The sequence below is a fragment of the Ictalurus furcatus genome, chromosome 1 (genome assembly GCF_023375685.1).
Source record: "Ictalurus furcatus strain D&B chromosome 1, Billie_1.0, whole genome shotgun sequence".
NCBI classification, from domain to species: domain Eukaryota; kingdom Metazoa; phylum Chordata; class Actinopteri; order Siluriformes; family Ictaluridae; genus Ictalurus; species Ictalurus furcatus.
In genome coordinates, this window is record NC_071255.1 from 3,551,558 (window position 1) to 3,579,359 (window position 27,802).

General features: G+C 37.5%; 1 protein-coding gene across 2 annotated transcripts; it reads left to right on the forward strand.

Moving 5' to 3' along the window:
* The first annotated feature begins 4,373 nt into the window (after positions 1-4,373).
* Positions 4,374-27,628, forward strand: LOC128604647 (corticotropin-releasing factor receptor 1-like). 2 transcript variants are annotated; one of them, XM_053619852.1, is made up of 14 exons: positions 4,374-5,307; positions 7,363-7,453; positions 8,558-8,602; positions 8,690-8,809; positions 13,550-13,635; positions 15,579-15,685; positions 21,717-21,837; positions 22,169-22,322; positions 22,912-22,972; positions 23,147-23,219; positions 24,072-24,157; positions 24,385-24,520; positions 25,612-25,653; positions 25,902-27,628. In XM_053619852.1, the coding sequence occupies exons 2-14, from the start codon at positions 7,429-7,431 to the stop codon at positions 26,040-26,042; spliced, it is 1,197 nt and encodes a 398-aa protein (XP_053475827.1). In that variant the 5' UTR covers positions 4,374-5,307; positions 7,363-7,428; the 3' UTR covers positions 26,043-27,628. The 2 variants fall into 2 exon arrangements, with proteins under 2 accessions (XP_053475827.1, XP_053475765.1); XM_053619790.1 differs by having other exon boundaries at positions 4,374-5,290.
* Positions 27,629-27,802: the final 174 nt, after the last annotated feature.

A 27,802-nucleotide genomic window follows, 5' to 3' on the forward strand; every position in this document is an offset into this window, starting at 1 on the left:
TATGAGGTTTTGCTCACAGGCAGGAGAAACACACAGCACATATACCACTTTAACCTTCTCAAACAATCGAGGAAAGCAGTCTTCGTCAGTGTCGGTGGAGAAAGACGACTTGGAACTGGAATATCCAAAAACAGCCGATTCCACTCCAATCCCAGTTGGAGTTTGAGAGGTTGCCCAGCTTCTCCACTGGAAAATTGCTGTGGTTTATGACAAATAAAACACTGTATCATAAACAGATGATACATTTGTCAACAACAAAGATAAAGACAAGGTAAGATCCTCACCAATGCCAAATCTTGTAGATGAAGATGTTTGAGCCTTGCTTGGTGTATTTCTGATTCTGAGCTTTGGGTCACTGTTGAACAGTCTTAGCAGGAAGTGTAAAGAAGATAATATCAGCAACACTACTTTACTGTATTTATGCATAATCAACAAGTTTGAAATCATGAAGTTCAAAACTACTATAATTCTGCTACAACTGCTGCTATAACTGCTTTATAAATGTTTCTGACACTGTTTTTTAAGCTCCATTTAACCCCCCCCACACACACACACACTTCTATTCTTAGTTAATCTGTCTCTTTTTGGATTATACAGTATGGCACTGTGGGGAATATCTGCAAGAAGAATGTCCCTCATTATGCAAAACTACAGAGCTCTTAGTTATACACGGCACTGCGGCTCCATAAACTCCATCCATTTTTCCCATCATCTTCTTACTTACGACAAACAGAATCAAGTCAAATACCGATACATCCAAACCAAAATTACGTACAGTGACAAAGTAATTGTACTTATGTGCATTGTTGAAGGTCTCACTGACCCATTGGTTATCCAGTGTTCACAGAAACACAGCTACATATGTAAATATTGAACAGGACACACATTTTTGCATGCATACACACACACACACACATACACACACACACACACAGATAGATAGATATCTAAGCTATGCTGGTTATGTTGCATTCTTCCATTTGAGATTAAATGAGGTGTGCAGCATTGAGAAATAGAATGGCGGCAAACCAGCTCTGTCACTTTTTATCTTTCACGCAAACATACATTCGCATACATATACACACATCTCAGGGAAGCTTCTACTATCTACACAAAGAGGTCAAAGTCACCAGAGTCATCTTTTCTATTGGTGTGTGTGTGTGTGTGTGTGTGTGTGTGTGTGTGTGTGTTTGGCCACAGCTGAAAGCTTAATGCATTTCCTCCACCATTATTCAGACAAATGCTTACATTATCTGTTTTTTTGTTTTGTTTTTGTTTTTTAAATATACCATGAAATATTTTATGTGATTTTGTTCAACATGAAATAGGCTTCTGCATTTATGCAAGGCCATGATGTCATAGTGTTTCCAGGAAGATTCCTCGTGAACTGCACACCCATTGGTTCTCATGGCAAAAATGTCCAATTTCATACGTTGTGATTCAGTGTTTATATTATTATTATATTAAGACATAATTAAGAAATATTATTATTTTTATAGCAAACAACCTAATAATAATTTTTAAAAAACATCTATTAAGCTGGAATTCCTGATGCTATCTGAAACAAAAAGAATGGGTCATATTGCTTCAGGAGATCAGCAAGATACAGCAATTCAAACCCATTCAAAGCCTTAAATGTCATAAGCAGGTCTTTGCAGTGTTCTTGACTGTAAGAATTGTATGAATTGTATTTTTCGCTCATGCAATGAAAGAAGCTACTTTACTTTAGATTTGTTATACCATTAGTCTATTCATGTCAGGCTTCTGTTGACATTTGATCCAGCCTGGAATTTAGCCCCGTCCCCAGCATGACTGGAGGTCCTCAACTCTGCCCCTTTTCCATAAACAGCAACTCAAAAGAGAGGAATGGCCAAAGTCCTGCTATATTAGCTGGGGCCTTATGTTATTTGTGTCTGAAATCATGAACTATTTCAAAGTTCACTATATTATTACCTGTGATGCACCATTATTTTATGATACTTCTGCTAAAAAGTACTAAAATGCGAATTTTTTCATTCGAAAATTTTACTTTTAGACACCAAAGTATGTATGTATATATGTATAACATACATGTAAAGGTGAATTAAAGAATATTTTTTAATGACTACTAAATCCTGGTTAGCACGTTTGCCTCGCACCTCAAGGGTTGGGGGTTCGAATCCTGCCGCTGCCCTGTGCATGTTCTCCCCATGCTTCAGGGGTTTCCTCTGGGTACTCCGGTTTCCACCCCCAGTCCAAAGACATGCATTGTAGGCTGATTGGCATGCCCAAAGTATCCATAGTGTGGGAATGGGTGTGTTAATGTGTGTGCGATTGTGCCCTGCGATGGGGTTGCACCCCATCCAGGGTGTCCCCCACCTTGTGCCCCGAGTTCCCTGGGATAGGCTCCAGGTTCCCCTGTGTTCTCCTCCAGTTGACCTTGTGTAGGATAAGAGGTATGTAAAATGGATGGATGCACGGACTACCAAACTCCGACAGGCAGGTGAGATTTGTATATACATACACAAAATCAAACCAGAACATTGAACTCTTTTGTTTTAACTCTCATGGTTTTATTTGGGTAATTTTTAAAGACATGACCAAACTATCATACTTTAATACAGAATGTCATATGATGGTGCAGAACATTCTGATTGTTTATGTGATAGCAGATCCTACTGATGCATTTCTGATCTGCATTCTTGCTGGTAGGTGTTGTCTCAATAAGTATACCTAAGAAGATGAAAAACATCACTTGAGCTGGAGTTCTCTGAAACATTATTCCAGAGTTTAGGGGCGATATAAGAAAAATATCAAGAGTAGGCCTGCCTCAACTAAACTAAGTGCTCAAGATGGGTTAAATTGCTTCAGGAGATCAGCAAGATACACTAGAGCTAATCCATGTCTATAGGAAATGTTGAATTTTAACCCTTACAATCTTTAGAGAAGAACTTGGAGAAATCATGGCTACTAAGGAATTTAAGTAGCCACCTAATTTGTTTATTTAGATACTGTGTGAAATAAGAATCTAATAATAATAATAATTATAACCTCATAAGTTTGAAAAACACAAGTGCCTGATGCTTATTCAGCGATTCAATCGTGCTATTCCGAAGACCAGCTAATTATTTAGCCACCTTCTCCCACACTGCCAGGAGATTTGTTTGTGTTTACAGTTCTGTTTTATTGTCAAAGTAAACACATTACAGTACAATGTGATGTGCCTTGTTTGTGTTTGAATGTGGTGGATATCTTAGCTGAGACATAGAATCTTAAATACTCCTAAGGTAAATAAACAGAAATGAAGGAAAAGCAGGCCATGGCCATGATGGTAATTGAATTATGGTGAGATGAATTAGGTATGTTAAATGCAGTAGGCTACTCAGCAGGGACTGTGACACCCGACTGCAAAGCACTGAGAATTAAACATTCACTTTAAACAGACACTAAATAATACTTGTCTTGATGTTTCATCTACATTAAATTTTGCTTTTGGTGTTGTTGTTTTTTTTTAAACATAATACATGGGTGTCCCAATGCAAGTAATAGTAGTAGTAGTAGTAGTTGTTCTTCTTCTCCTGCTTCTTATTCTTCTTCCTCCTCCTCCTCATCTTCTTCTTATTAATCTTATTACTAGCAGTAGCAGTATTGTTGTTGTCGTTCTTCTTAATCTTCTTCTTCCCCTTATTATCATCATTATTATTATTAGTAGTAGTATTGTTCATCTTCTTCTAACTCATTATTATTATTATTATTATCACTATTACTAGTAGTAGTAGTAGTAGTTGTAGTATTGTTCTTCTTCTCCTTCTAATTTTTCCTCCTCCTTTTATCATTATTGTTAGTAGTAGTAGTGTTCATCTTCTTCTAATTCTTCTTCTTCCTGCTCCTCTTCTTCTTATTATTATTATTATGATTAGCATCAATATTATTACTATTAGTAGTAGTAATGTTCTTCTAATTCTTCCTCTTCTTCTTCTTATTATTATTACTACTACTAGTAGTATTGTTCTAATTCTTCTTCTTCCTGCTCCTCCTCTTCTTCTTGTTATTATTATTAATAGTATTGTTCTTCTTCTAATTCTTCTTCTCCCACTCATCTTCTTCTTCTTCTTAATATTATTATTATTAGAAGTAGTAGTAGTAGTAGTATTGTTCTTCTTCTAACTCTTCTTCTTCCTCTAATTATTATTATTATTAGTAGTAGTAGTAGTAGTAGAAGTAGTAGTAGTAGAAGTAGTAGTAGTAGTAGTAGTAGTAGTAATAGTAATAGTAGTAGTAGTAGTAATAGTAGTAGTAGAAGTAGTAGTAGTAGTAATAGTAGTAGTAGAAGTAGTAGTAGTAGAAGTAGTAGTAGTAGTAATAGTAGTAGTAGAAGTAGTAGTAATAGAAGTAGTAGTAGAAGTAGTAGTAGTAGTAGTAATAGTAGTAGTAGAAGTAGTAGTAGAAGTAGTAGTAGTAGTAGTAATAGTAGTAGTAGGCTACGTAGGTTATGATAAACTTCCGGGAGCTCTGTCGCCTGTAATCGCCCCCATGAACGTGACACCTACAATTCCGAGCCGATTCGCGCGCGTGCCTCAGCTGCTACGCAGTAGGCTATAGGCTGTACTCATTCTTATGGAGCGGGGCGGGGGTGAGGGGTATTAGCGGTCAGCCACGCCCACCCGCGTGCCAATCAAAGCTTCCCTCTGAACGTCAGGTTGCGGGTGTGAGCGCGCGCGGGGACGGTGCGTGATTCCCTTGAACTTGAAGGGAAAGCGGAGACGATCAGTGGATTAACAGGCGCGCGATTAAATGGACAAAATTAATAAATAAAAGGAGAAAACAACACAAAAAAAGAAGAAGAAGAGCATAATAATAAAAAGAAGTCCCCGACATTTATCTGTCACATTATGGAATTGCCTTCACGTGCATGGGATATTTCACTTCATATTTCATGCACTTCGAAGTGACCTGGAGGTTTCTGCTTCTTTGGACATGTGCAATTTGGTTTATTTATTTATTTATTTATTTTTTTGGATTGTAAATCCTAATATTTTTGTGTGAAGAACTTGCATCCTGGACAGGATCATGCAGCATTGTTGACCTCTCAGGCAACAGCTCCACATGGGTTAAAAATCTCTTCCTTTCCATGTGCATGGGAATGTGACAGCTCTCTAAATATGACAACTCAGAAATATGGAGATGGAGACTGCCTTACACTAAAAAAAAGTCCCTCACTGGAGTCAAACAGGATGTTAAGCTGAACTGATTAATAAGCCTGCCATCTGATCAACTGGAAAGGAAAATGTGGATCTGCCTAATGCTAAAGGTGAGACTGTAGAGTCTGTAAGTACATTTTCACTTTTCTTGATCCATTACACCTGAATCAACTCATTGTAAAGCCCTTCAGGCAGTGAACCTGGGTGTGTGAGGAGGGGAAACACTCTGAAATGTGTAGTTTAGCAAGCAGGATTGGGGGGGAAAAAAACATTTGGTGTAACACAAGAAAATGATGCTATGTTAGGCTGTATTAATTCTGATTTAACATGAATTATTATATCCGGTCTTCTACATTTGAGCGTGATACGGCTTTAATACCCGATTCAGTATATGACCTCAGTAGTAATCCCTTAATTATGGAAAATGATTTTTTTTTTAAATCCCTAAAATGACAAGAGTCAAAACTATAACAGTGCAAAATAACAATTATACGATATACAGTAAGTTAAAAATGAACCAATACTGTAATTAAACATCCACTAAAATACTGTTTTATGATTTTTCCAGCACATTAAGTCATTGGTCTATTTCCCAGTCCTATATTTTCCAGATGTTCAGATCTTCCTGCAATATTTTGTTTTGCTCTGCACAGCTGAAAATATAAGCAAGAAAACATGACAGCGCATGCTGTTAGAGGAAAATAATCAACCAAGAGGCGGTGCGATGCGACTTGACGCGAAGGGTTACTGTTATCACCTTGACATTGATTACTTTCCAATTAAAGCCCATCTCATAGTGTTTTATTCCTCTTATACCACAGCAGTTTGCCAACACTAAAACTACAGGATGTTATGGAAGAATGGTGTTGTGTGTTGGACGTTTTATATCGATTTACAGTTAAAGTCGTGGAACATTCGTGAAACAAGTTAGTTCTTGTTGTTATAATAGCTAGAAATCAGTCCATACAGGATTTCGCTGAGGTTTTTTTTTTTATGTGATTGTTGCGGTCAAAAACGCTGGATTGTTCAGCGGATTTTTTGTAAATATGCAACTTGCAGAATTTTTTTGTGCTTTTTTTTGCGGAAAACTATTCAATTGGGGAAACTGCAGTCGCACAAAATTGTTTCACACGGTCTTTCGCTGTGATGTTTGTTGGTAAATGAGACCTTTTAGCTGTACTCGTTCGACGCACGTGAATCGGAGAGGGCTTCGGCTCAATGCGCGTCGTGATGACGTCAAATGCCGCGTTGTGATGACGTCACATGACACGTCTTGGCCCAAATGCATGGAAAATCATGCACAAAATTGCAAGCCTCTCCGAATATTACTTTGTTTCCTTGATTTGGCGTTCATTTCAGTGATCGCAAATTTGCTAAATCCTGGAGGTAAGCAACTTCAAAGTCATTGTGTTACCAAGTTATTTTGCATTACCCAAAAAAACCCACCAAAAAATCATACACTCCTCTGTTCCAAAGACTTTCTCGTGTTGGAAACAGCTTTACGTCTTACTGTGACAAAGTGCTGACACTGGAGATTCCATCCAATAACGTTAAATAAACATGTCCTCGCAGAAAACATATAACAATAGCACGTTCTATAGTAACAACAAAATGGGACAAAATGTTGTTTCTATAAAAACGATAAACGTATTGCAACCAACCTACAGTCAGAGCTGCTGTAATATAAACATAAGCAGCTGTAATCGTTGCCCAATTTTTGTGGTATAAAAGGAATAAAAACCCTTCGGGTCACGCTGTTATAGGTAGTTACAATATATATCTTCAATACTGATTTGATTATTTATATATTTATATATATACCCCTCTTTTATTCCTTACATAAATGATTATGGTGATCGATATACTCAAATTCATTTCATGATTGGAAAGTGTATTGCATCCTCATGCATACCGATGTGATGAAAATGGTGTTGATATTAGGCTTGTTCTTACACGCAGATACAGAAACTGAATCGTCAGCTGATATAGACTGATATGAAGTGTTGACTTTGGCTCACTTGTTGATTTCTTAAAATAGCCAACTCATATACCAAAAAAAAAAAAAAAAACAGATGTGGGATCAACTAAGGGTAAAATGAACGACATTTTGTCCTCTCTGGGCAACTCCTAACTATCTCTCTTTCTGTCTTTCTTTTTTTCTGTCTCCTCTCTTTTTCCTCAGGTCTTGTCTATCTTGCCTTTTGTGGTTGTGAAGGTGTCAGCTGATCTCACCTGCGATGCCGTGCTAATGCTGGCTTCTGGAAATCACACATGTGCGTTTCAGTGTGTGTGTGTGTGTGTGAGAGAGAGAGAGAGAGAGAGAGAGAGTGAGAGTGAGCATCTTTAATCTCATATTCAGTCAGTTAGATAGCCATCGTTACAGTCCTGTCAATGATACACTTTGTACAGGGTATGGAATAGTCATGAATGTTGAGCTAACTCACTAAATTGATATTATATTAGCATATTTACCATGATACTGAAGTCCACAATTACTTGTTTAGCTTCTAGTAACTCTACATGTGACATTTCTTCACTCACTAGGTGTTTTTCAATAGGGTTAGCTCTTCTATCAAAAATGCTGACTAACATAGCTAACTAGCTAAACAACTAACTCTAGCTAGCAAGTTACATAAAATGTCTGTCAGGTCATGTTATGAAAACTAGCCAAATATAACATTAGGGTTTACTTATAGCATAGAAACTTTAAAAAGGCCTAGTTTTTGTGTCAACAAACATACCTAACAGGCTCAACAATTAATGCTATCTAGCAGGTTACATAAGCATTCTGTCACGTCATGTGATGATAGCTAACCAAATTTAGTATTAAGATTGACTTAGAGCAACTTGTAAGCACTTCAAATAGGCTTGGCAGCAAAAAACAAAAGAGCCCAAGATAACAGCTAACTACTAAACAGCTAATGCTAGCTAGCAAGTCTGTAAAGGCCATGTCATGATAGTTTGTCAAATTTCACATTAGTAATTACCTCTAGTATCAAAAAGTAAGTTGACTAACAGCTAACTAGCTTGTTAACTAATGCTAGATAATGCTAAGCTGCCTTTTAAGTCATGATATGCAGTCTTAGGATTCAAAAGAAATGTTAGCTACAAGAGTAGAGTTGGCGTGGTCAGGTTACCATGTTTTCTAGAAACCCCTCACTTGCTGACCAGAATTTAGAGCGAATACTGTAAGGAAGAGAACATAGAGATCATGTCAGCAAGTACACTACTAATTTATATATGTACATTGTGGGTCTGTATTGTTTAGCTAAACTGGTTAGCAGTTTTGTGCTGAAATGTGGATTTATCACTTCTTTTGTTTTTTTGTTTGTTTGCATATACATGACTTTCTTTTTGTTTTGTCTCTCTTTAATCAGTGTACCATCTGGATGCCGCTAATCACTCTGACACTAATAACTCGGGTATGTGTCATGGTTATATCTGTTCCCTGTCGTGCCATCCATTTCCTCCCCAGATGACAGATTGGTAATCCCCCGCTCTTTGCGTAGGTGTGTTTTGCAGCACAGCTATCGATGGCATCGGCACCTGCTGGCCGCTCAGCGTGGCCGGGGAGATGGTGTCGCGTCCGTGTCCGGAGTTCCTCTACGGAGTCCGATACAACACCACCAGTAAGGAGAGATTTTAAAACATCACACCATGTATCGAGTAGACGATATCTGCCGTTAGTCGCTAACAACATTCATTGTAATTAGTTCACAATTTTAGTTTATGGAGTCTTCTGACTCTGAGAGCATCCAAAAGCTGCTCAGCGGATGGGAAAGCGCTTGGAGGCGGTAATAAAGTCCAAGTGTGGCTGTACAAACTATTTGACAATATTTATATCTTATTGAGCAAAGGGAAATTAAACTTTTTTGGCAAGAACAGCTGCAAAGCCTAGCATACTAAATGTCTTGTTATTCTAAACGAATATTCCTCTTCCTCTTCTTCTTGTTTTGTCCTAAGGCTAGCCAAACAGTTTCAGTTTGTTTATCTTCACGTCTTCCTGTCTTATTAGCCTTATAACCTTCGATCCATGCACCTCAGCATTGCTTGCGGTGTCATAATGGAGTTGAGTTGTGAGTCGTGCTTAGTGAGGATCGGTGTTCAGACCTTAGATGTAACTACAGACTATTGGGAAGTTCGGAAGGCAGAAGCATGTCTGAGTCACATCCCAACTTTTTTATTGTGCGATATTCTCAAGGGAGGAGCTGGTAGTTCACTCTGAACTACACACAGCTCAATTAAATGTGTGTAACCCGACTCTGAATACATGGAACTTTCCTCTAACACTAAATCTGAATCTGGGCAGGGATGTTTAAAATATAATTAGTAATCAAACTCGGTTTCAGGGAAGATCCATTTATATAGATCCATTTATATATATATATATATATATATATTAGGGATGCACTGAATGTTCAGCAACCAAAATTATTCGGCAGAAAATAGCAAAAAAAAAGCACTTTCAATGTTCGGCCGAATAAGTGAAAAGGCCAAATAAATTTGACCGAACAGTGACGTGTTTGATGACACAACCAAATAGCCTAGCAACCAGAGTGAGATGCGCGAATGTCACAACCTCGATGAGGGGGCGCGCGCATGCACGAGCTACGTACACGAGCTACGTGCTCTTCGGATGTTGACAGAAGTTTACTGTGGACACGTGCGTTTGTTTTGTTTCTGTTCTGGAGTACTCTGTCACGTCGCGAGACGTAAGGGAGTAGAGTACGGAAGCAGGTAAAGACAGTTTGTAAAGACAAAACAGGGTCGGGCGATCGGCAAACAGGCATAAACGGGGCAAACCAGGAATCAGAGTCGCGGTCACAGAAAACAGGGTCAAAACACAAAACAAGAAACATGAACTAGTACTATGGACTGGGAGCGGAAAAACCGGCGGGGACTAAATGAACTAATCTATAGTTTAAACTAACTAAATCTATCAAGGAACATAACATTAACAACGTATCTAACTATACTATATCTACTGTAATACTCCGTGAGGTGTACAGGGACGCGAGCGGTATATATCCCCAATATAATCAGCCGTATAGAACCCAATAGAACCATTTTCTGCACTCTTGTCAATGCACTTTTTAATGCACTTTTTAGTTGTAGGCTACAGAGTGTTACATTCTTTCAGCAGTCAGTTATCGGCCTAACATAGGCTATTCAAGGGGGGCTCAAAGATGACCACATCAAAATATTTTTATTTTACTCGTTTATTTATTTAAAGTTATATTGTGCCTTGTTGGTAGCCTATGCCTGATGGAATGAAAAAAAATGTTCAGTGTTAAATACATATTTTAAAATTGTTGTTTTTATAATTGATTTTTTTCTTTGAAAAGCAAGACAAAATAGTAAAAAGCACATTTTGACTATTTAATTTATGCAGTGGTGAAAAAAATGGCAAAATAAATGGAAAAAACGCGAAAAAACGTGTTCAGAATTCGGCCTTCGGCTGTCGGCCAAGTTTTTCATTATGTTCGGTTTCGGCTTCAGCCAAGAATTTTCATTTCGGTGCATCCCTAATATATATATATATATATATATATATATATATATATATATATATATATATATATGGTTTGACTCTTGCAGTGTGCAGTTTAATATTTTTAAGGGTGGTATGGAGTCTGTGTTTCCTGTTTTTGGAATATCAAACATAATGTAGTGGGGGATAACAGGAATAGAAAGGAGAATGTGTGTTCTGGTTTATTTTTACTCGAGGACTTTAATGAATTTAACATTCAGTACATAACTAGACTGTGTGGCACGTGTACACATTAGAGTAAGTGTTTGTGTGTGTGTGTGTGTTTGTGTTTGTGAATGATCAGGCACAAAGGTATTCTTCACCTCTTTATTTAGTTTTACTGGCTGTCAATCTTACATGGTAATGATTCAGAGAACACACACACACACACACACACTTACATATACTAACATCACAGTGCTCAATTCACAATTCTGATTGGTCAGAGATGTTAATGATGCATTTTCTGGAAGGAGTCTCCAGTGTCCAATTCCTCTCTACTGTGTCTGTCAATGCAAAGGCATAATCATGGGAAGATTTTATTTGGGTTCTCATTTATTTATTCGCAATGCTGTATGTTAGGAGTGTATTCATGTAAACATTTGAATAACATTGATGATGTCACAATAGTGAAATAAAGCAAATGTGGGTGTGGGGGTTGATTTGGGGGTGTGGGGGGTATAACTGATTATTTTGTAAGAACAGCATGCCATGAAGTGTTTTATTCGTTACACCACATTATTATTATTATTATTATTACGTCACAGCAATTTTCCAGTTCTAACCATTTTTTGTTTATTAAAGAACACGTCATATTTTTTAATCTGTTTATGGTTACGTTAACAGATGTTAAACATCTGCAAAACAAGCTAGCTTCTCTTATTACTTATTTTATAGCAGCTTTAATCAGTGTGATTAATGATTAAATAATATATAGTTTTATTACAGTGATTTTTTTTATACCATTCCACTACTAATTTCTGATATGTGGTAAGGTGAATAAAATCCACAAAAATTCTGTGTTGTAAAAATTTACTTTCTGTTGTTGACAACTAATTTTCGTGTTGATAAATTTCTGCATTTTTTTTTCAAGTTCAGTAGTTTCAATATTTAAAAATCCAAATAATAGATGTAGGTTAATGTAGGTTTTTATAGTCCTAAGTTATAATAAAACAAACTGTCTCTAATGAACATATTTTATTTGCTTAACCGAGCTTGCTGGTTAAAATGTAAGGCAATTATGTACCGTGAGATCCCGACACAGAAAGCGGAATGGGAACATAGCTGACCTGGATTTTAGTTTGCGTGCAGGTTAAAGGGTCGAGTAGAGAACAGCGTCTCATTCTCTGGACACGTACCAAGTCTCTTGGCATCCCTGGCAGATAGGCATTGTCAATCTGGAATCTGATCAGAATAGCGGCAGGAACTACAGAAGGGAAATTTGTAATAGAGCATCTAGGAACTTGGCCACTGATACGTTTTTGTAATACGAGATGTGATTCATAATAATTAGGTTTGCTGACAAAATAACAGAAAATAATAAGTGCTGCTTTATTGAAACTATAGTGGGTAAGATTTTTTGTTAAAACATATAAATTCCGGTAAATTGTTGCCATATGGCAACAATGTGCAGTGGTGGAAAGTATCATATAGCCTAAAATAACACAAAATGTATGATATTAGAATTCCTATTACTATATTCCAGGCTATGGGTGGGTTGCGCCAATAAGGATTAAGCTTAAATCTAGATTAAACAAAGGTTTATCTAATAATTGTGTTGCACCAAACTTTAAACCTTGTTTAAAAATAAGCAGGCTTACATTTAAACCATCACGTTAATCCTGGATTTAATTTCACAATAAACCTGGATTCACTATAATCTTGTTGCTCAATCACTTTAAACTCAGATTTTTTATTTTTTCATTTTAATGTTTTCCTTTTCACTGGAGAATTCATATATTTCCACGTTTATGAAATCCGCAATGTTGTCAATGGCGACTCTATCATGATGGAGAAAATTCATCGTAAATGGAGGTTTTAATAGAGGGTTAGAATTCTAATCCCCGATTTGTCAATCTGTGTTTAAAAGTAAGTGGTGCAACACAACTCGATTTAAAATAAAGCCCAGATCAACAAATCCTAGATTAGCTCTAAACTGTGCTTAATTGAATCCTTATTGGTGCAACCCACCCTATGAGTTGCAGAGTTTTTACGCACCAACCTAGTAAGCATGAAAAAGTTTCTAAAATCGTCTAGAAAGGAATTACATCACTCAAAATGCGTACAAAAAAATTACATCCAAACATGTTTAGGATCGTTTTCATTCTTTCTCTTGGGTTTTTAATTCTTACTCTTAAAAGACAAGATTTAGAAAACTAAAGTGCAATTGCAAAATGTCTGAAATGACAACAGTTTTTCTTATTTTGAATGTGAAAAATGTAAATAAATTATTAGAGAAACCAAGTCTTTTTTTTGCTATGTAGGCCTGTTTCAATTCAGGAAAGCGCATACCATTCCACCAGTTCCACTATTGCATTTTGTTGCCATATGGCAACAATTACATTTTACCATTTAACGGAATGCTCAAAATACATCAACTTGTTTAAATGACCAAAAACAACTCCATTGGTTGTAGTACATCCTACATTACTAAAAGTTATTCTGCAAGTAGCTTGAATTTCCAAAATAGTACCTTTACTCTTTGAATTCAGTGACATACATCAATCATAACACACTGTATTTACAATGAAAAAGTGAAACAAGGACAGAAGGTTGAATCGGTACACTTTTTAGTTCACAGATTTATCTAACGTATCCTGCTTCACTTTCTCTTCCGTAGATAAAATCTTCCGGAAGTGTCTGGCTAATGGGACCTGGGCCCCCAAAAGCAACTACTCTCAGTGCAAAGCTATTCTCAATGTACAGGTAATGCATGAGTGGCACACACACACACACACACACACACACACCTTCACAAGTACACAAAAACACATGCAAGAAGGAGCAACATGTATAACCAAGTAGCAGGGATCATACACATGTTTAATATAATGGTTAGATGTCCAAATAGGGAGAACCCCACATGATAAAGATAAGATCCTGTGGCACTTCTAGATAAACAAGCAAGAGCGAATCAGCCAGACATAGTAATAAAAATGGGGTTAGATTCGGCACTCCCAAGTGACATAACACCCATTAAATGGAATACGTGACGGTCTGGAGAGATTAGACGCAATATTAGACGAACTAGAGTTTGAAACCAAGTCTTTCCCACTGGTGATGGAATCACTCGAGTTATATCTCATTCAATACAATATTTATTGAATTTATAGTAATAAGCATATAGTAGTTTCCTGTAAAATTTCAGACAAAATGCTGTAGGGCAAAATGGATAAAAATGTACGTTAAGATTGATCTTAAACAGCATTCGGACCAAACAAGAATAAAATTCGTCTCTCAGAAAGGGGAATTCACTGAAGAGGAAAGGACGTGGGATGCGAAAGACGTGCATTTGCTTATGGTAGCTGTTACTTTTGCTTCACTCTAACTTTATCTCGGTGAATATTGATTTGTGAATTGGTGAGCCAAAACAAAACAAGAGGGTGGGGATAAAATCTTGCTAGGATTTTATTGTTAGCACTGTTGACACTCTGGTGCTGTACAAATCTGTATTTCTAAGCCAGCTGACGTGAAAATCTTCTCAAATGTAAACTTACAAACATAAGTGCGTTTCCTGATCTCTGACTTTTAGTTGTGCTGTATGTGAGCGACTGGCTGTGCAATTTAATTAGCGAAATGTTAACAATGAAAGCATTAAGGAAAGAATCAAGGAAGCGAGTCATGGCTGTATCCGCTCTGAAATCACCAGTAGCACCTGCATAGAGCACATTCACCAAGATCGACGTTCGCCCACAAGTGGCTCATGAGTCACTGTCGGCAGAACGTTTTATCATGCGTGAGGTAGGAAACAAACAGAGATCCACATTTAGGAAGAGTCAGGCCTTGAAAAGATCTGTTACAGTAAGAAGTTATTTTATAAACATTATAAACACATTTTGCTCGTCCAATCACTGCCACTTCGTGTCCATATTGGATTTCCAATGTTATATTAGCTTGAATATAGTTCTAGCTTATGATATTTACTTAGGAAGCCAGTAACAGACATCTACATGGCATATCTTTATTAATATGCAAAAAAAAAATTTACAGTGAATCTTTCAACTGTAAAGAGTTCTACACTTAGCATAACCTTGTGTTTACATTTAATTGTTAACAAGCCTTATTCGCTACCAAGTTCACTTTTTCAAAGCTTCCATTTTGAGCATGTTTGTTACAAAACACATTTCATGAACACAGTTTTTCACAATCTTCTACCACCAACAAAACTATGTGAAGGTTTACATCATTTGTGAAACATCCAAACAGATAGCAGACTGGATGATAGCAGCTTGATAGCAGTTCGCTGAGTAGAATCATATCTCATACTACTGTTTAGATTTCAATTTGGCTACAATTTGCTTCCCATAACTAATGTTTTCCCTTACGAGCATGACGTTGACGTTCAGTTAATATAAATCGTTCACGTTTCACGTCATGTGCTGATGCAAACTTTTGTCAGTTCACGAATAGCATGCCTACCGTAAGAACGCTAACAAACGAGGCAGGTAAAAATGCCTATGATAATGGAAAAATGACACACGATATCATGACATTTTACCTAAGAACATTTATAGATCATGACAAAATGTTCATGCTGATCAAATTGTTTCTTTTGAATACATGAACATTAGGATACTTTGTGTATTTATAAAAAAAATATAGATAGCTACTTTCGATTCAGATTTTCATTTGGTTCGTGTGTGTTGCAGAGGAAGAGCAAGCTGCATTATCGAATCGCTGTCATCATTAACTACCTGGGTCACTGCTTGTCACTGTTCACTCTCCTTATCGCCTTCATAATCTTCTTACGACTCAGGTAAGGCCGTCAGGGGAAAAAAATATACAGAACAAGTTTTATCTTCGATTATCATTTTTAACGATATTTATATCACAACACTGTCGAATTCTTGGGCAGAAGAACAGCAGCAGCTCTAAGAGTAGGTTCAGCTACCAATCAAATCATAGGTTTATATTAATGTGCTTGTTCTTTGCTTGAAGTTTTCATCTCTAACAAAGAAAAACGTGTAAACATTGATTTATTTAACATTCGTGGAAGGAGTCTCCAGTGTCAGCAGCTGAAATGTAACCGTAAATGGATAAAAATGACTAGCTGTCATTCTTTTATGAATAAAAAGTTTTAATCACTGGCAAATTGTTGTGCTATAAAACACTCCGGGACATGCTGTTATAGTCAAATACGAAACTTTGGCGTGGTAACAGTAACGTTCCTTCCTCCCACCAACCCATTGTTGATTATTTTCCATAAACAGCACACCCCAAGTGTTTTATTCCTTACTTATACATTACGTTCACATGATTGGGATCCTCCTAAGTATAAGTAAGTGAAAATTGAATGATTTAAAAACTATTCTCCTAATTTGCATGAAACATACTAAGACGTTTAAGGTTAGGGCTAAGGGTGGATTTAGTGTTTGAATCTTTTCTTATGACTTCAAAATTCATCACACTTTTATATTAATTCTTTTAATTCCCTTTTTTTTAATGAGATCTTTTATTTATTTTTTAAAATTAAAATAACATTCATTTATATGAAAGTCCTTTTCCGCCACGGAGAAAACCAGACGCTTAGTTAGTTAGTCTCTGTCACAAAGTGGATGCAAGTGCAGATTTTCTTTTAATAAAGTTCAAAACAAAACACGAACTATGGAACTTGTGGCAAGGTACAAGGATACAGAAACAAAAAAAAAAAACCCAGCGAGAGCATAACATGGCAAAGAAAACAAACGTAAGACAAGGAGTGCAGTGCAAACTGTGGCTATATGCACGTAGGTGCTCGTTAACATGACGTGATTCAGGTGCAGGTGGTCATGTGACTGTGATGCAGTGAGGTGCGGTGGCTGCTGGGAGTTCCTTCTCTGATATACATGACAGTCACATTTCAGGTACTGCATTAAGTGGATGTCTAAATTGTGAGAACAAAACGTGAGAATTGTGAGATGTAAACTTGTAATTGCGAGAGAGAAAAGGTCAGAATTGTGAGATGTAAACTCGTAATTGTGGGAAAAAATTCAGAATTGTGAGATGTAAACTCGTAATTGTGGAGGGGGGGAGTCAGAATTGTGAGATGTAAACTCGTAATTGTGGAGGGGGGGAGTCAGAATTGTGAGATGTAAAACTCGTAATTGTGGGGGGGGGAGTCAGAATTGTGAGATGTAAAACTCGTAATTGTGGGGGGGGGGAGTCAGAATTGTGAGATGTAAACTCGTAATTGTGGGGGGAAAAAGTCAGAATTGCGGGACGTAAACTCGTAATTGTGGGGAAAAATTCAGAATTGTGAGATGTAAACTCGTAATTGTGGGGGGAAAAAAGTCAGAATTGTGAGATGTAAACTCGTAATTGTGGGGGGAAAAAAGTCAGAATTGTGAGATGTTATCTTAAAATTGCGAGAAATAAAGTCGCAATTGCCACTTTTATTATTTGTTTTCCTCCGAGGCGGAAACGGGCTTCCACACGTTTGTGAGGAGAAAGTAAGAGTAAAAATGAGACACTATGAAGGGATGATTACCTATGTAAAGTGTCCGATGAAGTACAATGACTGAAGAACTTTCCCACCTGAGCCTATACGAGAGATTGAGGTTAGACGACAATGAGGTTAGACGACGTTTGCAACCTTTACAAAAGGAATGAAACTTTAATATGCGTATATCATGATGCAAGATGATGTTCTCTTCCATCTCCGTTGCCTCCCTGCTGCTTTCTGGTCTAGAAAACTTTGAACTAGGACATGCTTTACTCCAGCATCACAGAATAACAATAGCAGTTCATACTCAGTCCACAATGGCACAGCGTGTGGGTGGGTGGGTGAGTGGTTGAGCTGTGTGTGTGTGCGTATGTGTGTGTGTGCACTGTGGGATCCAAAAAACTTAGTCCAGTACCAAGAATGGTTTAATAATAATAATAATAATAATAATGATAATAATAATAATAATAATCTTGATTGAGCTTGATTAAAATTGTAATCAGGTTCATTTATACACTGAAGTAACGTTAAAGGTGCAATAAGTACAAATTTGACAAGATTACAATGTCTCATCAGGATAATATTTGTACTCCTTGAGCCCACCCCCCCACATTTCCCACACAGAGCTCCGCCCCCAGAATCTATGGTAACCAATGGAGTTAGCAAGGATTTACTGTTTATTTAAAACTGTTTATGGCGAAAAAAGTATGAACTACAGTAGGAGAAATTTACCTCACAAGTAGATAAATACCTAGCTTGAAAAATGCAAATGTTGCTTGATAGGAGACTCAAATGCTCAGTATATGTCCACAGAGCAGATCGAGAGCAGATCGAGTGGCTAACAGCAACTCAGGTTACAATACAGTCTTCTAGAGCATGCTCGATGCTACATGTTAAACTGACTCGCGTGTCTCACATATGTGGGCTGGCTGTCGGTGTTAGCATTAGCATTAGCATTAGCAAGTTATAACACAATAAACCTGAAATAAACGTGAAATTCGGCTCATACTGATATGCTGCTGCGAGAATGATCAAGGGTGCCTTTGCTGTCATTTCATTAAAGTTAGTAAGTTTATTATTCACAACTAAATGACCTTAAACTGAAACCCAATTTTATAAAAGTGTTTCTTTCTAATAGTAGTAACTCATCCTGCGACAGTGTTAATCGTTACCTGATGATTCAGCATCTAAAGGTTTAACTTAACTGCTTCAGCAGTTATAGAAGTCCCTGTAGCGTCGAATACGTCGCCTGGTGGAAAAACTAATTGCGTAAGTTACTTCACAACTGACACAACGAATCCGAAAATGTTCTCAATTTTTAACCATTATCTTAACAAATCAGGTGAGCTATGCGGAAGTGAACAGTATATAAAGCAAAGTAATGTTAGCTGGCTAGCAAACATCTGGGTCTCTGTACTTTGCTAGATTTATTAGCTAGCTAGCTCATTAATTCATCCATGTGTCTAGCTACGTGGGCCGTCACAGCACTAAACAAAAACGTTTAACACAACAGGCAATCGCTACCCAACTACCCAACGCTGAAGTGACATCTTAAGCGTAATACCATGCTTTGATACTGCGAAACATCGAAAGACCTGGCTAGCTAGTCTAGCTCACTCAGCTAGCTAATGGCTTACATGAACACGTTTTCGCTGAATGGATTTTGAGCTGTGAAACGCCGATATCTCGACAGGATTCCTTTGAAGCATTGAAAACTGAAGATAAATGAGTTAGGGATGCTCGTCTGTCCTCACCGTCTCAGACATTGCTGCGGATTTAAGTGTAGACCCCATGTAGCGAATACGTAACGTGTAATTCGTACAGTTAGGAAAGGAAATGTTATGTCATACTCTATGTATACCATAACAACACATACATTGAGTGGGCGGAGCTTAAAGCATTTTTCACCATTTCAGATAATGCAGTTGGGAACCAAAACCGTGAAGTTTTGCGTTTTGATATTTTTAGTATCACAGCTTAAGAGAAGCCGTGTTACAGATGAAATCTGTTTATCCAAAATCGCACTCGTCGTTCGTACCTGTAGCGGACCTGTATTTTCCAACAAAAAAATTGTTTTAGGTTCTCAGACGTTTCCGAGTCTGCTTGAACGGCGTGTTATTTTGAAGCTCGATCTAAAACTAAACACCATATGTTAATGCTATTGAGTCGTGAACCGCTCGGCTGTGTTTTATCGCTTAATTCACTTTCCTGCTTGGAAAGGTTTTATAAAATCCCAACAGTTTATGGACCGCATGTCGGCAGCAGCTGTGCTGCTCGGTCTGTGCCAATGGAAACAGTTTGTTTAAGGGCTTTTATAAAACCTTTATAGCCGTATAAATTGGGTTCGATGCCCTGCATTAGTGCCTGTTTTGTGTTTGCCGAGTGATTACGTTGCGTCATCGCCTGTTCTGCTGTCACCATAGCAACAAGCAGTTAATCAGATTGGTCCATGGACTGGATATCAAACGGCCATTTTAGAAGCAAATACATAAAATCAGTCAATTGCGTAATTCAGTTCTATCCTTTATTTTATAGCATAAATATATTATATATTTTTCTGCATCAGACTATTTATTTATATGTTTATTTAATTATTTAATCAGTTATTTTATGATAAAAATGTTTATATATTTATTTACTTTAGTTTTTTAAATTTGTTTATTTTTCTGAGCTTGTTCATTGCACATTCATTCACTGTTGCTATGCATTTATTACTTTTTGAGCTATTACTGTATGTGTAATGAATTGATTAGTTAATGTTTCTATTAAATGCAAATGAATTCAATCTATTAAAAGCAAATTACATTGAATAGAATTGGGTTAGTTTGGTTTATGTAGATATAATAGCTATAAAAGTTACATTTAAATGATGTTTATATATAAATGAGAACGTTTTAATTGCAGCTGAATTACTTGCATGAATATATTAAAATATATATTTTAAATAATTGAATACAATTTTGTTAATGTTGGTTAAATAAAAATAAATTGTTGTAGTGTTATTTATAGCTAACACACTATGACATGTTTTCATTTAAATTTTTATTTAACTATTTCTATTTCTTAAACAGTGGAATACAAATTAATATAATGTATTCTAAAAAAATACATTGATTATAATTTGTTTTAACAATAAAACATTTTTTTTATGTAAAATAGTTTTTTGGGGTATTTTTTTTTTGTTATAGCTGAAAAATGCAAATTTTTCATAATGTTTATTTTAACTTTATGTACCTGTATTTATTTCTTAAGGTAATCCTGATTCGGGTTAAACGTCACATTGGATTCAAGCGGAAAGATGACTTTAAGATATATTTAGCTGGCTAAGCAATGAACCTAGCATTAGCTCACCTCATGATCTTTTAAGAGGCACTCTCGTCTATCGTACACACATGACGTACTTAATGCTGGGCTCCTGAAAATATCCTCCGTACCCTGCCAGACGAGAGTGTTTGGGGACCTGGGAGTGGAGCGATTCAGCGGGAGATAAATAATGCATAAATATGAAATATAAATACGCTTGGAAGCGAGAGACCTCCCCTAGAGCGCCGAGGAGGTGGTATTCTAATATTGCGTGTCAGATTGGGTTTATTTTTAGCGTTATGACTTATGGGAATCGGATATGCTGGGCTGATGCACAATGTAGTAGTAAGTCCACTAAGATTCATAGAGACTTTAGAGTGTATGTATGGTATGCTCTTTGAGGAAAAAAAGAAAAAAAAAAAAAGCTGGTGTCTTTATAAACAGCCTATAACAAGTGACATGGGCATCATTAATTAGTGGAAAAGTGAGATAAGTGTTAACCTTAGTTTATACCCCACTGCACTCTTAATGTATCGTGTTTCCTTCTTGAGCATCAGTGAATGTTTGCACCTTTTGTAATAGTTGTGTACGAGCACGTTGTGCTGAGTATCAAATATGCAGAAGATTCTGGAAAAGAAAAGGATAGTGTATGGACCTGGAGGATTTATCTGAACTGCTCAGGACAAACAAGGGACTCTTGAACAACTATCATTAAAAAAAAATAGATAAAAAAAAAAACAGTCGTTGATAATATAATCACACAGTATTAAGAATCAAGCGTATGTAAACTTTTGAACTGGTTCATGTGTGTAAATTCAGTTAAAATTGTATGATTTTTTTAATCCAATTATAGTTGTGTGGAACGTTTTTGCGAAACAAGCTAGTTCCTGTTCTCGCTTAAGTTATAGCAACTATAAATTCCTTTAATAAGACCCACACAGATACACACAGCTTGTCATGTTACTCAGAAACCAGAAACACAAAATCTTTTGTCTTGAAAATAGAAAAACACGTGACCAATCTGAATATGGTCCAATCCACTCTTTGTCTCTCTTTGTGTCAGGAGTATTCGCTGTTTAAGGAACATCATCCACTGGAATCTAACCTCTGCCTTCATCCTGAGAAATGCGACGTGGTTCATCGTTCAGCTCACCATGAACCCTGATGTACACGAGAGCAACGTGGTGAGACACAAAAGACCAAAACGGTCGAATTCTTATAAGCACTGATGTGATGTACAATGCGATCACCTTGGACCCAGTGCACTACTGGGGTTAGATGGCGTAAAAGCTATTTATATTTCATATTGATTTATTATTTATCGCCTGCTGATTGCGGCACTCTCGAGTCAGCAGACTCTTAGGCAGCAAGATTTGAAAGATAGCGCAGTATATCTGTATCAGCTGTACAAGCAAAAAAGCACTTTGTGGGCAAAGTTGATGAAGGACACTCAGTCTAAACTTTTACAAAATCTCCCTCCCTCTCACTCTCTCTCTCACTCGCTCGCTCTATAAGCCATGGTGCCGTTTAGTGACGACAGCATATAACTACTTCCACATGGCCAATTTTTTCTGGATGTTCGGCGAAGGCTGTTATCTTCACACAGCCATCGTGCTCACCTACTCCACTGACAAGCTCAAGAAATGGATGTTCATCTGCATCGGATGGTGTAAGTCCCTACATATTTGATCATCACGAGTACAAACAAAACATTACTATTTGGATAAGCTCATATAGATCATATTTTTAAAAAATATATATTTTCAGCCGACCTATCACTGCAGCAAATTAAGTCCAATATTTATGCAGGGAAAGTTCCTCGCCTTCAGAAACGGGTTACGCACGCGCGTAAGGCTCCTCATTTAGAGTATTAAAATCACGTGCATGTAGTTTACGCCTCCAAAGTTGGCAGGTTTTTCTTGGCTAGAAGCATTTTTTTTTAATAGATTCTGGACCACTACATTTAAGCACTCGTCTTTAAAAAAAAAAAAATCAGGGATAGAAAATGCGGACTGAAAAAGGAAATCGAGTTTCTTCTCAGCTGCAAGAGACAGTTTTAAATAATACGATGGCGTCTGGTTGAGAAGATGGATGCACTGAAATAAACATCGACGAGGAGTCTAAATCGAACAGTATGGCTCCACCTCTTATTATTTACCAGCTTATAAACCAGCACTTGTCTTGTTTTGAATGTATCCGCCGATGAGCTGGGTTCAAGGACAAAATCGTGTGTAAATAAATATCCCTGTTTTGTTTAGGTATTCCTTCGCCTATTATCGTTGCCTGGGCCATCGGAAAGCTGTACTACGACAACGAGAAGTAAGTGTATGTGGAAATTAAATGCCAGAACATGTTCTGTAGCACCATTGCATAGACATGTAGACATGAATCTGCAATTTACAGTATGGGGGTTTTTCCTACGTCTTTCATAAAATGTTCATATTTTTGTGTATACGTTCATCAACGTTCCTTTCTTTTCTTCGCGAATATCAGGTGTTGGTTTGGGAAGAGAGCAGGCATATACACAGACTACATCTACCAAGGCCCCATGATCCTGGTGCTTATGGTGAGAAGACAGTCTTAAAAGTCTTAGCTATGCGATCACATCGTTGATGCATGTCTGTAATAACGATATTAAGTATACTACAGATAGCTGCATGTTATTGAATCGAATATAAACAGAGATGAATGTTGCTTTTGATATCAAACGGGTTGGATCTGCAAACCCGAAGTACCCGATTCGTCTCCATTGGAGGATAAGAGTTTCGGGACCTTATTGAAACTGTACTGCAAAATAAGGCGTTCCGATCGATTTTAATACTTTCTCCCTGACTTAACGCATAACAAATACGCGAATAGTGATATCAGCATTTGAATACTCATCGCACATCCTTAACGTCAACTCACAGGCTCGGATTTACTAAGATCCCAATGGTTTAATGTCTTCTGTGTTCTGAGATGCTTTTCTGCTCAGCACGGGTGTAAAGAGTGATTATTTGTTACTGTCAAGGTCAAACCACTCAGGCCATTCTCCTCTTGACCTCTGTCATCAACAAGGTGTTTCCGCCTGCAGAACTGGATGTTTTTTGTTTTTTTCCGCACCATTCTGTGTAACCTCTAGAAAATCTCAGGAGATCAACTGCTTCTAAAATACTCGAACCAGCCCGTCTGGCACCAGCAACCATACCACGGTCAAAGAGATCACAGAGTCACTCGCTCTGATGTTTGATGTGAACATTAACTGAAGACCTGTATCTACATGTTTTCATGCATTGTGTTGCTACCACATGATTGGCTGATTGGATAATTGGAAAGGAACACATGCTCATTCAAAAAAATAATTATTTTTTTAATCTATTGTTTGTATTGTTTTTCTGTTTTGCTGATTCATTTGAGATGTGTCGTATTCTTCCGACAGATCAATTTTGTGTTCCTCTTCAACATAGTAAGGATCCTCATGACCAAACTCCGGGCCTCCACCACATCCGAAACCATCCAATACAGGTATGCACAGGAGTTACAGAAGTCCCGCCCCTCCAGTAAAATCCATCAATCATTTTGGTTTTTACGCTGATGCATGCGCAGATATAGGACACTTTGCTGTGTTAGTTATTGAGACACCTGAAAAATCTTTTTTTTTTGGTGTTATTATTGGAGTCAAAGACCACCTGAAGAATCCTTGTATGAAAATGATATTTAATCATATTTTGTTATCAATTGTAAATGTGTAGGAAGGCGGTGAAGGCCACGCTCGTGTTACTGCCTCTGCTCGGGATCACGTACATGCTGTTCTTCGTAAACCCAGGAGAGGACGAAATCTCGCAGATCGTCTTCATCTATTTCAATTCCTTTCTGCAGTCCTTTCAGGTAGGCCTTTCTTAGTTACCTGAGCTGAAGGTGAAGCAGGGTCCAAATAATCAGAAGGCGTTGATTCATTTTCGATCAACAGCAGCTCTGGAAGTAGTACGGTTATTGGGAAATAATTAACTCCAGTTAAATAATTCACCGTCCACGCCACAGCGCCCTGTCGTCGTTTATTCGTTTTCTATAAATATTCTTTACACGATTAACACAGTAGCTGCATCTCAAATGTCATTAAACAACCTCCACAGGAATTGGACGTTCCTCCACCAATTAAAAAACCCGCAATTATCCAATTCCTAAGTTTTACAGACTGTAAAAACTGTCTTTAACTTCATCTGGCGTGAGGTGTGTGAGCGTGGAACTGTAAAAAGCAGAGCTTGGACTGGAGTTTAGATTTCTGTTTATGAAGTTGCAGGTTTGATGGGATGTCGGTGGTTGTAAGATAGTCTCAAGGGATGTTGGAATAGTTGGAAGCATTCCCAGTGCGTTGAGAAGGTGTAAAGAGGCTACCGCTTTTAAAATGTTTTCTTGAGCCTGCCCGATAAGGCAGCTCAGCTGAGGTTTTAGCTAACGGTGATTTCCAAACACGGAGGTACCCGGGGTAGGATATAAATAGATATAAATAGGCGTTACTCTTCCCTGTTACCACCCCTGTTACTAGTTTATTATTTTCCAATAACACAAAAATCAAAAAAAAAAGAAAAAAGATCTTGTCTATCTGTCTGTACAAATTACTGACACTGGAGACTCCTTCCGATGACGATTTGTTAAGTAGCAAGACGGTTTAAATTCATTGATTATTTACATCACGTAGAGCATCTGCCATACAAATCCCAGTGTACGTCGTGACTACAGAAACCATAACATATTAGAACGAGTGCTTTAATATAAACCTGTGATTTGCCTTGCAGCCGGAACTACTTTCAGAGCTGCTAGACACTAATCACCACCTCCTGACCCATCAGCCCTGTTGATAACCATATAATGATTTATATAACTGAAATATGTTTTGGTTTCAGTGATTGATTACTACTATTGCTGTTTTTTTCTTTTCTTTTTTTCATGCTAATTTATTTTCCCTTATACTTCTTCAGGGCTTCTTTGTGTCAGTGTTCTACTGTTTTCTAAACAGCGAGGTAAGCACAGCGATTGATTGGACCGGACAAACACAATACAATGTTAAGAGAGTGTTATTTGACTCTATATAAGTGATTAAAAAAGGAAAATTGTCATTAAGTGGATCTCATTTTCCGACATACTCTAGGGGTTTAGTAATAAAATAGAGATCCTAGGTGTAAATCACACACAGAGCTAAAAGTGGCCGGGGAATAACACTAGCCATCATCGCTGTAATGTGTATGTGTATTGATATGTTTGCGGACAGGTCCGCTCGGCTGTTCGGAAGCACTGGCACCGCTGGCAGGACCACCATTCCATCCGCGCACGAGTTGCGAGGGCAATGTCCATTCCCACCTCACCTTCGCGCCTCAGCTTCCACAGCATCAAACAGTCCACCTCTGTCTGATACAGGGACGCTTAACATTGAAAAAGAAAGAGGCAGGCACTCTATCAGTGAGGATTTTCACTCCCCTGACCACATCTGGACAGACGCTGGGACTGAAATTAAACGATGAACAGAAAAGGCCATACACGTAATGAAGGGTACGGTGGCAGGACTTCACAAAATGGACCATTCCGTGTTGTTGGAGCGTTTTCCATAGACTCTACATGTGTGTAATACTCAGTTATTTATAGTTGGACACTGGGAAGGGACAGCTATTACGTGGTACAAGCTTCGCCGTGAAAATAATTAAAATAAACAAACTCAACTGGTTCAGTTTTCCTATAACTGAATGCTGACTCCACACTGTTCACTTCAGGTAATCAGAACTAGTTATATAGACTGATTAGCTTCCGGTATCAGCGAACAGTATAGATTATAGGATTAGCTTCAAATGTTAGCTAGTTGTACAGAAGAATTAGCTTTCAGCATCAGTTAGTTGTACAGATAGATTAGCTTATTTGGCTAGTTAGCTTTGTTTTCTGACTTAGCTAGATCTAACATCTAACTGTAGCTAGATAGCTTTCTGTGGATGTACCAACTTTGGATTCTTTCATTTAACATTAGCTACTTTTGTTTTGCAGATAAATTCACAGCTAGCCGGCTAGCTAATACTGTTGTGGGATGTTGGTGAACTACCAATTAAAACTTTTACGTAAAAAAAAAAAAAAAAATCTGAGCTGAATTTTCTTTCACTCCTTGTGAAACAGACCTGAAAACACATGCAATGGTTAGCATAACAGAGAAGGTAGCTTAATACATATTTATCAGTAAGATATACAATAATGGGGAAAAAAGAGTACGTAGTAGTCTGTGAAGCAGTACATACTTCCGTCTTACCCAATGAAAATAATTTAATGTTTAATGATAGATGACTTGGAGCTAAGAAAATCATATCATAGCCAGTTACTCATGGAAGCGGAATTGTGTTTAAACCACATCAACAAACCCTAGATTTGAATCAGGATGCCATTTTGACCCAATTTCCTTTCTATTTAGAGACCTTTACTTGACTTTATCCATCTGGGCCATCCAAAAGTCATCCTTTGTGGGGAATTTTTTGGCCCATGGTAGCTTTGCAGACAAACAGCATTCCTTTCGCTGCATTCGCAGCTGAACAAACATTTTATTCCGCCGCCTCAGGTTCATGGGGCTAAATGCTAAATCATGAGACTGTTGTGGAAAGTGCAGTGTTGGCAGTATGAACAGACCTGCCTTAAAGGGATATTCCACAGCAAACATAGAAGTATGTTGCATGTGAATGTATAATATATTTTTGTATCTTCTACACTTGATCTCAGTTTAGAAACAGTCCACGAACTTGAAATCTGATGAAAGCTAAAGGAAGATTAACTGTAACAGCGTACACAGCGTACACTTATTAAAAATAAATGAGATATATTTTCAATACCAAAACCTCATGCCAACGGTGAAGCATGGTGTTGGGAGCATCATGGTTTGGAGATCCTTCTTCTTGTGATCACAGGGAAAGAAAGAAACAGCAATAGGTTTTATTTGCCTGAAAGCACTCATCCATTCAAGTTCTAGTTTTACTGAGTGCAACCTGACCACCAGAGGTCGCTTTTATGTTTCAAATCCTGTGTCTGGTGCCTTATGGGTGCATTCTCTTTTCACCATAAAGAGATATTAGGGAGTTTTAAATTATATGTGCATCTTGTGTATCTTTACGACAAAAAGAAGAAGTCAAAGAAATGGACTTTAAC